The sequence below is a fragment of the Octodon degus genome, unplaced genomic scaffold, assembly GCF_000260255.1.
Source record: "Octodon degus isolate 3935 unplaced genomic scaffold, OctDeg1.0 scaffold00049, whole genome shotgun sequence".
NCBI classification, from domain to species: domain Eukaryota; kingdom Metazoa; phylum Chordata; class Mammalia; order Rodentia; family Octodontidae; genus Octodon; species Octodon degus.
Window position 1 is genome coordinate 1,403,986 of NW_004524625.1, and position 11,064 is coordinate 1,415,049.

The following is an 11,064-nucleotide window of genomic DNA, read 5'->3' on the forward strand; positions in this document are numbered from 1 at the left end:
AGCCCTTTGTGGATTAGACGCTTATTACTCAACTAGTTACTTTTGCCAGGAGATGCAGTTCTCTGGCAAACAGTCATGAATTATCTGATCAGCCCTAAAATCTGAATGGGGTAGGATTAACCCCACCCAAATCACGTGGCATTAATGTAGGTAAAGACAAGTTCACAAAAGTCAAGTAATGGCATGTGTACTGTTACAGCCAGAATAGACTCTAAATGGGTCACGTAAAAGATAAGCACAAAACCTATCTGCTTTGTGGGGCCATTAGATTATACAATTGAATATTTTAAAAACCCAAGTGAATACATATGAAAGGAGATGATGACAGCACTGACATTTTTACTTATACTTCCCCTGCTCTCTTGGGAGCCACGGACCCTGAAAAATTGGTCAAATATGTGAAAGTGGGACTAGGCCTCAGTGTCTAAAGCAGTCAAGCTACCTCAGTCCTGAGATAAGCTTCCTGACTGGTTAATGTCAGCTATTAGTCATTAGGCAATCTGGTGCCACATATTACTAATTTTGCAAAGGTATAAATAAACGTCCATACTGTGGTTGGGGTGGGGGCTTCATCTCACCAACCAGGCAGATGAGCCACCACCTGACCCCGCTCTTGTCTTCTTGTCTATCTTTTCCTGATTCCAGCTGCCGTTTCTCCCCAGGTACAATGGAGCACACTGAGAGAGCAACGGATCCCTGTACCGCTCATTGGTCATTCATTCAGCACCCGTGTTCACCTCTGTTCGGCTATTTCCTTATGCGTCCATCTCCCAGTCCTCCCATAACACATTTTCAACTGAGGGCTTCTCTAGATCTAAAATCTATTTGTGCCCTACAGTGAGTTAAACTGAACTAAACTTACCCAATGGAAAAAAAAAAAAAGGTTAGTCTCTGGGACTCTCAGAATACACAACCTCCTCTAATGTTCAGTATTTGCCTTATATTTTGAAATCATTATTGGATAGGGCATGGTGGCCCCTTCTTATAATCCCAACTGCTAGGGAAACTGGGGCAGGAGGATCAGCTGAGGTCCTGAACTTCAGCTCATGAGTTCAAAACCACCGTATGCACCAGAATGAGCCTTGTATCTATACATAAAAAAAGGAAATTATTGACCAGACATCAGCCAAACCTAGGGAGTTCTGCTGTACAGGGAGGAGGAAGAATCAGACCAGAGTATGTGGCTTATACAAATGTATCTGCTAATCCCTGCAAGACAGTGTCAGGCATCATTTTATTTATGAAATTCAAATTAAATCACCAACAGGCAAAGACCCAAGGAGGAGGAAGTTCAGCAGATAATTGACTAATCAGAGCTGTCTTCTCATCTTGTTTCATTCTAAGGTTAAGGGAGGCTGTGTTTTGCAATGAGTTGCTAATATAAACACACACATGACTTTCTTGCCCAGCAATTGCAGTGCTCCAGCTATTTTGGGACAGGGTCTCACTATGCAGCTTGGACTCATAGTGATCCTCCTATTTTCAGCATCCCCAGTGCTGGGATTACAAGTGTGCACCACCACGCCCAATCTCAGTGGCTGGTTCAGCGCACCCAGGGGTGGGGCCAGCGCAGCATGTGGTGAAACCCCAGTCCCTGGGCTTGTCTAAGCAAGCTCTTAGGCCACTAAGCTTTCTTGCCAGCACCTCAGCTTAACTGATGCTGAAAACTTTATCTGTATTGAAAAGGAAAAGAGTTAAAGGCTGTGTGATGTGGTTAGTGGTGGGAAGAGGGGGACAATACAGGACACAAATGGAAAGACAAGGAGAGATCAAATGATTCTTGGAGGTATAAGAGGTCTAGTGGAGAGGGCGTCTGGGAATCTTGCTGGGGAAGCGCCATCTATGAATCCTCCAGTGGGTCTTTTGAATACTAATAGGTACTGTTATTGACCGTTTGACACATGCCACATGTAGTAAACACTTTTGGTGCATTATTAGTTTTCAGAATAACATTGCAACTCAGAATTAATGCCCTCCTCATTCATACATGAAATCAATGGTCAAGGGGCTGGTGAGATGGCTTAGTGGTCTAAAGCACCTACTTAGAACAAGCTAAGCCAAGCAAAGCACAGGAACCTTGGTTCAATCCCCCAGCACCACATGCCAGCCCGCCCGCCCCCTGGTGGGCTGAGCAGGCCACACACAAAATAAATAAAAAATAAAAAATAAAAGAAATTAATGGACAGAAAATTGCATGATTTACCGCTGGCTATTCAGCAAGGACTTCAAAAGGCAGGATTTGGATCCCTGAAGATTTGATTTGTCCCAAAGCTTCTGCTGCTGCTCTGAGTCCTCAAGGGCCTCACAAACCACTCGGAGGAGGCTCCCATTTCCCCCACTCTACAGATGAGGGGACAGAGGCCCAGGGATGACCCACCTTCCAATAGTGTCAGAGCCCAACCAACTTCCTTGAATTACAAAATCTATTTTGCCCCTAGATTGGAAGAAGGAAGCAAGAACACTCTAAAAAGCTGGGCAGATGAGGCTCTTCCGTTTCCTAGGGAACTATCCTCCATCCACTCCTTATTCATTTAGACTTTTCTAGAATCTTCTCTTCACACCCCCACCCTAGCAGAAGCCTCTGGGCTGAAGAAGGACCAGTAGCTCTTAGGAGGACTAAGAACCCCTTCCCACCCATCCCACAGGTAAGCAGGGGCCTCGACATGGCCAGCCCTGGGCCTCAGAGTCCCCAACATTTGAGCAGGGTCTGTGGAGAAGACAGACTGGCAAGGGCCAGCCACACTAGGTTCAAATGCACCCTGGTGACTGGCCAATAGCAGCAGCTCCCTTTTTAAAGAATCTATTCTGGACAGACATTTCACTAAGGGTTTCCTTCATAATGTTTTAAAATTTACTAACTATCCCCCTCCTCCAATGATTGGCCTATTTTACAAAAGGGACCCTCAGGTTCCCCAAGGCGAGGCGACCAAAACAATGACAAGCGGGCAGGAGCTCAGGATTTGAACCCACCAAGGCCCCAGGTCTGCCGTTGCGGGATGAAAAGAGGGAGGAGCCACGGAAGGAGGGGAAAGAAAGGCCGAGCTCCAGCAGCGCGCTGACGACAGCAGGTGATTTTTTCTGCAGCGCTCTTTCTCTCAGCATCTTCCCTCCCTTACTGAGCGGCAGGAAAGGGTGGGGCCGCCTCTCTGCAGCAGAGTCGGCGGCGACAGTGGCTGCAGCATCACCCCTGCCGCGGTCGCGGCGGCAGCTTTCCGTCTCCGCTGGAGGTTGACAGCCTCCAACTCCTGCTAGGTGGACAGCTGCACCCGGACACCAGCGGGAAGGAGAATCGAGCTGGGTCCGCGGACCCCACAGCCACACCGCCCAGCCGTTCCTCTGCGCCATGGCTTAACCCCGCGGCCACCTCGCCTAGCCTCGCCTCGCCTCGCCTCGCCGCCTCGTTCTGCCGGGGTCTGCGAGCGCCACAGCGCAGGAGGGGCGCGTCCCAGACGCCCTCGCTAGGGCCTGCCGGACGCAGTTCCTCTCGCCCTTCTTCGCCCGCAGCAGCTGCGCTTCCGAAGGCGTTTGCAGCCGGTAATCCAGGGACTTCATAGACTATCTTACTGTTCCCTTTCCAGAGGGAGCAGGACGAGGTAACGGGAGGATCGAGAGAGACAGCGGTGGGATAACACACTGGCGGGTGGGGGCCAGGGGCAAAAGCAAGACTAAAATCCCTCGTTAGTGCCACAAAAAGAGAAGCAGGGCCGGCTTTGCACCTAGCATCATGGCGTGGCCGTGCATTACGCGGGCCTGCTGCATCGCCCGCTTCTGGAACCAGCTGGACAAGGCGGACATAGCAGTGCCGCTGGTGTTCACCAAGTACTCGGAGGCCACCGAGCACCCGGGCGCCCCACCGCTGCCCCCGCCGCCATCCCAGCAGCAGGCGCAGCCGGCGCGCGCGGTCGCCATAGAGACGCAGCCAGCCCAGGGCGAGTTGGATGCAGTTGCCCGGGCAACGGGGCCGGCGCCCGGGCCCAGCGGCGAGCGGGAGGCTGCCCCCGGCCGGAGCGCTCAGGGCCTGGGCGCGGGCTCCGGCTCCACCTCCGGGTCCGGCACGGCGGACTCGGTGATGCGGCAGGACTACCGCGCCTGGAAGGTGCAGCGGCCCGAGCCCAGCTGCAGGCCGCGCAGCGAGTATCAGCCGTCGGACGCGCCCTTCGAACGTGAGACCCAGTACCAGAAGGACTTCCGCGCCTGGCCGTTGCCGCGCCGCGGGGACCACCCGTGGATCCCCAAGCCAGTACAGATCCCTGCCCCCTCTCAGGCTTCCGCGCCTATTTTCGGGGCGCCTAAGCGCCGGCCCCAGAGCCAGGAGCGCTGGCCGGTGCAAGTCTCTGTTGGGGCCTCAGAGCAGGAGGCGCCCGGAGAAGCCGGGGTCCAGGCTGCAGGAAAGGCGTCGGGCACAGACGAGCGCGACACCCGTAGAAAGGCTGGGCCTGCCTGGATGGTGCGTCGCTCCGAGGGACACGAGCAGACGCCACTGCCTGCTCCCCAATCCCAGGAGGGAGCTGGTGGCCCTGCGGCTGGAAAGGCGTCGGGTGCAGACGAGCGCGACACCCGTAGAAAGGCTGGACCCGCCTGGATGGTGAGTCGCTCCGAGGGTCACGAGCAGACGCCACTGCCCCCGCCCCAAACCCAGGAGGGAGCTGGCGGTCCGGCGGCTGGAAAGGCGTCAGGCGCAGATGAACGCGACACCCGTAGAAAGGCTGGGCCTGCCTGGATGGTGCGTCGCTCCGAGGGTCACGAGCAGACGCCACTGCCCGGTACCCAGGCCCAGGTCATGGAGAGTGGCAAGGGGCGTGCAGCAGCGGACGCCCTCAACCGGCAAATCCGCGAGGAGGTGACGAGCGCAGTGAGCAGCTCCTACAGGTGAGATGCCGGCAGCAGGGGTGCACAGGGTTCATTCTCCCTTCACAGGCCTCACACCTAACCTGCTCTCCTGCCCCAGACCACACCCTCTCCTCTGCGGCATCCCAGGCCCCTCTAATGACGACTCCCCTTCCATTCCTGTCCTGTGTAGAAGTGTTAGGACTATGCATTCCAGTATGCCCAGCTCTTTCTTGTCACTACTTTAGCTATCTTTCCCCACCCTCTCCCACTCGCAGTCTCTGCCTGCCCAACAGAGAGATGTCCATTTCTTCACAGCCAGGCGGTGACTTCTCCCGCACCACCTAGTTCACCTGCTGGATGAACAAGGGCTGGATGCTGGCCCTAGCTGGCGCAGCTGTCCCCCATCCACCCTGTTGCATTCTCACAGGGATCTCATTACTCTAGAATTCTGTCCAAGTGACCTGTCATCCTAACTCAGTTCACGGGGATTTGCTAGCTCACTTCGAAGGACCCTGCATTCTTTTTTCCTGCCTCAATCCCTAGGCAACACTCAGGTGCCACACCCTTTTCTAGATTCCCCATAGACCCTTTTCTTCTACCACTTTGCCTTTGAAGTCATTTTCCTCCTGCTTCTTATTAGCTGTGACACATTGGGCAAGTTTCTTGACCTTTCTGGGCCTCCTGTCCTTATCTGTAAGATGTAAGTGATAATACAGATCTCTTAAGATTGTTCATTTATTGATTTAAGATTAACTAGTCAATATAGTTTTGCATACCTATTGTATGGCAGGTAAACATTGTAAAGATTAAGGGAGACTATTCACAAGGACTTTCAGACCTGGCACAGTGGTAATTTGTTTTGTTTCCATCCTGACCTTCTAAGTGGTGCTTCTTGACTCTGATTTGCGCTCCTAGGTGCCTCCAACCTTTTCTCCCCTTGAGGCATCTCCTCGTTTCTCTATGTCCGTAATGTTTTCCAGATGTGTTTCTTACTCTCTCACCACCAAGAACCCCATCTTTAGCACCTTCAAATACCTTATAAATGAATGCCTTCAATCATTGAAACACCCCCCTCCTTCCTCCCTCTATCTCTGTCTCTGTCTCTGTCTCTCTGTCTCTCTGTCTCTCTCTGTCTCTCTCTGTCTCTCTCTGTCTCTCTCTCTCTCTCTCTCTCTCTCTCTCTCTCTCTCTCACACACACACACACACACACACTTTCTAGAATTCTCTCTGCTGCAAACTCAGTCCTTCCAGTATGCTTTCTCGCTCTTCACCATCCAATACATACATATCTGAGCACTTAGCTTTCAGTCCTGCCCTGTGTTTCAGCCAGCATTGCTTAGCTAACAGGTCACAGTTGGCTCTGAATATGTCTCACTGTGTTTGGAGTCTCTGAGGAAACAGATGTGCATGATGAGTAATTGAGATAGAGGTGTTCATAGTATGCCTTACAGGGGGCCTGTCATCAGTGCCATGGCCAGTTAGTTGTCTATTTCCTGCACAAGGGTGTGGTGGAGAGGACTGCAGAGCTAGTGTCTTCTGCCGAGATCCCTCATGTTAAACCAATATCCTCCAAGGACATGAGAAACACCCCTTCATATACGGAGAAGACTGCATATGCAGGCATCTTCTCTTGTTAAGACAGAATCTGACCCCCTCATCGCCTCAGCATTCCTGCCTTACTAAATTCCACCTCCTACTTGCTGTCTCTCTTTCTCTTTTGGTTTATTGTCATCACAACTTCACTGGTTACACCATCTTCTTACACCCATTTTACCTGCAGCAATGCATTGTTTCCTCTTAAAGCCCTGGGTCAAGCAAGGACACATGTCCTTTTCCTTGGATAGCCACAAGGAGGTGGAATTTTCATGTTTTCATGCAGCTACTAAGGGAGGACCTAAAGGAAAAAAAAAAAAAAAAAATGAAGCAAACAAACAAGAGACATAAAAACAAAACCAAGATGTTTTCAAGTTGTTCCACAGCTTTTTTGTTATCAAGGCCCTACTTCATCCTCTGAGAACATTAAGGCTAACTCAACACCACAGGTGCCTGGCTTGCCAAGTGCATCTTCTCACACCCATTCTACCTGCAGCAGGTGGGTACCCCCACCCACCAGGCAGGTGCTACCCCTTCTCTCCTCCGTAGACAGCGCCAATCCAGAGAGAGCTCAGGGTCGAAGACCTCTGGATGATCCTACTCAGTAAGTCTGTTATGTTTCCAGACTGTTAGGACTTGCTTTGTTTGTGAATGGTGGGGTACTCGGGGAATGACCACACCTATCAGATACAACTGGCTCCAAATTTTGCTTTATGCCTTTGTTCTGTATAGCATTTTTCCCTGAAACAAACCTTAACACTACAATAAGCCTGTCATGATACACAGGCAAATCACACACATGCTGGAAATGACTAGATTGAGTAGGGGGAGACTGATTTAGCTGCAGGTGAGGAATAGCTATTTTTAGTAGCAATTAGAATTCTATCAACCTGTCAAGAAGAATCTTTGAATATTTCAAAAAAAATTTAAATTCAGGTCTTCTATAAAAAATCGTACATATGACCTCGGGTCTATCTGATGTGTAACCAAATAAATTTTGAAACATTAAAAAGAGCAAGTGTTGTTAAGAGACATCGATTTCTTTAATGAGCAATTTGAATGCATGACGTATTTGATGTGAAATTTAACATTAATTTTTGTCCCAGAAGAAACATTAACCAATAATAGAGAAATGTACTTTGGATGAAAGCAGATAGGAAAAACAAGATATTTGATAAATTAAATATACAAGAAAAATGCTCGGAAGTCAGAGACTTTTCTGGAATATTGGTTTACTTTTGCTGTTGTTTCACATTCTCTTCTTTGTCATGATTCTGGATTTCTCCTGAATTTAATTTAAATGTGCCCCATGTCTGCTACAGATGGCCCTGCAGCCCTGTAGAAACGAATGAAGCTCCATTTCGATGATAATTTGATTTACAGAATCTTTTCTTCTGTCACTTTACATAAATCATGGTGAGTTTACACCATGGTGACCGGTTCCTCTCATGGGCTTTATAAGTGATATCTGTCACAAGACACCAATGTGAACAATTTGCCATAAGAAGGGATACATAATTCATCAGCACAATATATTGGTATACAGTGTAAAAGGTACATTCAATATTCACAATAATATATACTAATATATCTCAATATAAAAATGCTTGGACACGATAGTTTTGAGAAATCTTCCTTATTTTAGCTGATCTGACTCATAATCTATTCATGCTAGCATTTCTGCATTGAAGTGGCATCTGAGGTATTTTTAGAATTAATCACAGTTATGAGGTTGATTAATTTTTAATACACTCCTTTTACATAGATGACACTATAAAATTGAGAAGCATGTCTTTATTACCATTTTTAATGTTAAGGCTAGATTTCACTGGGAAGCCATTTGTGACTTTAGACCTGGTTTCTCCGTTAGGAAACAGGAGTCATAAGGAGGGGATTAGAATTCTCCTCCCAGTCAACCCCATTGCCCCAGCCAGCAGTTAATAAGAATAGATGGGGCAGCAGGTGCTCCCTATAGAAATGCTAATGAGAAACTCTTCCCAGAAGAAAACGGTGGCACACTGGGAGGTAGAATTAATAAACCAGAGCAAAATATTTGAAAAATGAGAGCACTAACCAGACAGTTAGAAAGAAAAGGAGGCTGTAATGTCTGCCTCACGGCCTTGCATGAAGGTTAGAGAAAGGCCTGTCTGACTTAGCTACTGCTGTGTGGAACTGGCTGCCTTACACCCCGACAACCCATTTCCCCCACTTCCTCCTGCCTAGGTCCAGCCGCACCTCGAGGCCAACTTGGGCACTGAAACTTCAATGTCTTTTTTTTTTTAATTTTTAAAATTCTTTAATTTATTTATATATTGGGTACAGGGTCTTACTATGCAGCTCGGATTCATAGTGATCCTCCTATCTCAGCCTCCCCTCACTGGGATTACAGGTGTGCACCACCATGCCTGGTTCCCTGTTGGCACTGCGGTACTGGGGATCAAACCCCGATCCTTGCACTTACCAGGCAGGTGCTTAAACCACCGAGCTATCTCTCCAGCCCAGCAATCCCTTTTTAACTCCTGACACTCAGAATTCCTTTATTTCCTGTTCCCTTTTAACTATCTGAACTCTTGTCACTGTTGCTTCATTGTTGAACAGAGTTTGTCCGCATCTGCCTCCCTCCCAGATCATGACCATCTGAATAGAGGGCAGTATTGTGTCCATTTCTGCGCCTTTCACAGCCCACTATTGTGCCTCAGTGCCATACAGATTTGTTAATCCAATGGAATTTTTAGGACTTGGTGAAAATTTTGTTCATTTATATTAACTCATTTGCTTTAGTTGAATTTATTTCAGAAAATGACCACCCAAAACCTGGTTTGTGTCAGCCAGGGTGCTGGGAATACTAAATGAATATTGTATAATCCTGTGTAAGGAAGTCATGTCTTGTTTAACCATGGCAACATTTGAATTGTACTAGGTTACACCAGAGGGAAATGTTGACTAGCGAGGGTCCCTGGAGGTGTCCTGACCCCAGGCTGCTGGCCTCAGCCTGTTCCGCACACAGGAATCACCCAAGACCTTTAAAACTGCTGACACATGGATGCCCGGCGCAGAAACTCCGGGTGTGGCCTGGGCATCCGAATGCTCTCAGTTTCACCTGATTCTGGTGGGCAACTAACCCAGGTTAGACCTGCACAGTGATTAACATTCATTCGGATTCTCACACATCCTCAGAATTCCAACTCAGTAGATTTGTGGAGCCTAAGTATCCATTTTTAGCAGAGCCCTCTTGAAAATTTTGGTGTGGTTAGACTTCAGGATTTCCTTGGTAAAATATTCCTTGCAAAGATTTGCCCATATACAAAAATGGTAAATTTGCTTTTTATGCAAGTCATTCATGTTCTTTGTATATTGTATAGTTTGTAGCTTTTTCCATAAAAATAATTCTATATGTTTAAAGTTTTATTTAAGTCTTTAATAATTTATAGTGAAGTCTTTAATAATTTGATTTTATCTCTATGTGTAGAATGTGGTCAGAATCAACATTTTTCCCACCATGTGAAAAATCATTTATTCTGTGCCTTTTGCAGAAGTTTGCCTTTTCCCCACTAATCTGGACTATCTCTTCTATCACAAAAGGGCCACAAATGCTTGAATATTATTTCTGAGCTCTTTTTCTAGTCCATTATTTTTCTCCAATGCCACATTCTTTTTATTTCCTAAGCTATCTTTTAATTGCTCCTATTGTGAAGAATTTGTTGCTTTTTTGCATTTATTAGTATTCAGACACGTTCCTTTCACAAGTTAATCTCATATTTAGGATACTTTTTTTTTTTTTCTGCAAAGCGTTATCCCAGAGGGGCGCAGTCCTTCTCGGCAGCTGCCTTCCTCATGGCAGCCAGCACGTTGCTCAGCTCCTCACGCTTCCCCTTGGCGCGGATGTGCGTCCCCACCCTTTTTTTTTGATGAACACGAGGGCGCGCTTGTCCTTGGAGACCTTGAGCAGCTCCATGGTGCGCCGCCCATAGGGGGTGAAGCCGCACACCTTCCGGATCAGGTCCCGCACGAACTTGGTGTTTGGTGAGGCATCCGCAAAGGCAGCTGTGGCTCGGTTTACTCACATTCTTAGTCACCTTGTGGCCCTCCTTGATGCCCACGGCCACGGGACAGCGGAGGGCCATGGCCACTCTTCCTCGATGGTTGCTGTGGCGGAAGGACCAGAGCCGCGCGGAACCGTCATATTTGGGAAACTTAACGGACTTTAGTTAGTTTGTTTGCAGACATGGTCTGTAAAGGTGATATATGTTTTTAGTAAATAGCAACGTATTATCTTCCTTTCCAATATTTATGTATCCTGTTTTTGTTGTGTCACTCTATTGATGAGAACGCCAGTGTAGTTTCAAAGAGTACATGATAGTTGATGTCTTTGGGTTGTAAATGTATACATGGATTGTAAGTGTTTACCATTCGGTCTGAGATTTGCTTGGTGGTTGTTGTTGTTACTGTTTTTTATAAGTTTCTTTGGAGGGCTGGGGAGATGGCTCAGTAGAATAAGTGCTTCCCTGACAAATGCAAGAGTCTGAGTTGATCCCCAGTTTCGCCAAAAAGAAATATATAGGGGCTGGGGAGATGGCTCAGTGGAATAAGCGCTTCCCTGGCAAGCGCAAGGGCCTGAGTTCAATCCTCGGTTCTGCAA

General features: G+C 48.0%; 1 protein-coding gene across 2 annotated transcripts in view; it reads left to right on the plus strand.

Moving 5' to 3' along the window:
- The first annotated feature begins 3,724 nt into the window (after window positions 1-3,724).
- Window positions 3,725-11,064, plus strand: part of Map6 (microtubule associated protein 6) — a 61,209-nt gene continuing 53,869 nt past the window's right edge. The window contains exons 1-2 of one of the 2 annotated variants that reach the window (XM_004632511.1): window positions 3,725-4,531; window positions 4,796-4,869. In XM_004632511.1, the coding sequence (XP_004632568.1) occupies window positions 3,725-4,531; window positions 4,796-4,869 (881 nt within the window). Of the gene's footprint in view, window positions 4,870-11,064 lie in introns of both variants that reach the window. The other variant, XM_012515048.1, reaches the window with a different exon arrangement.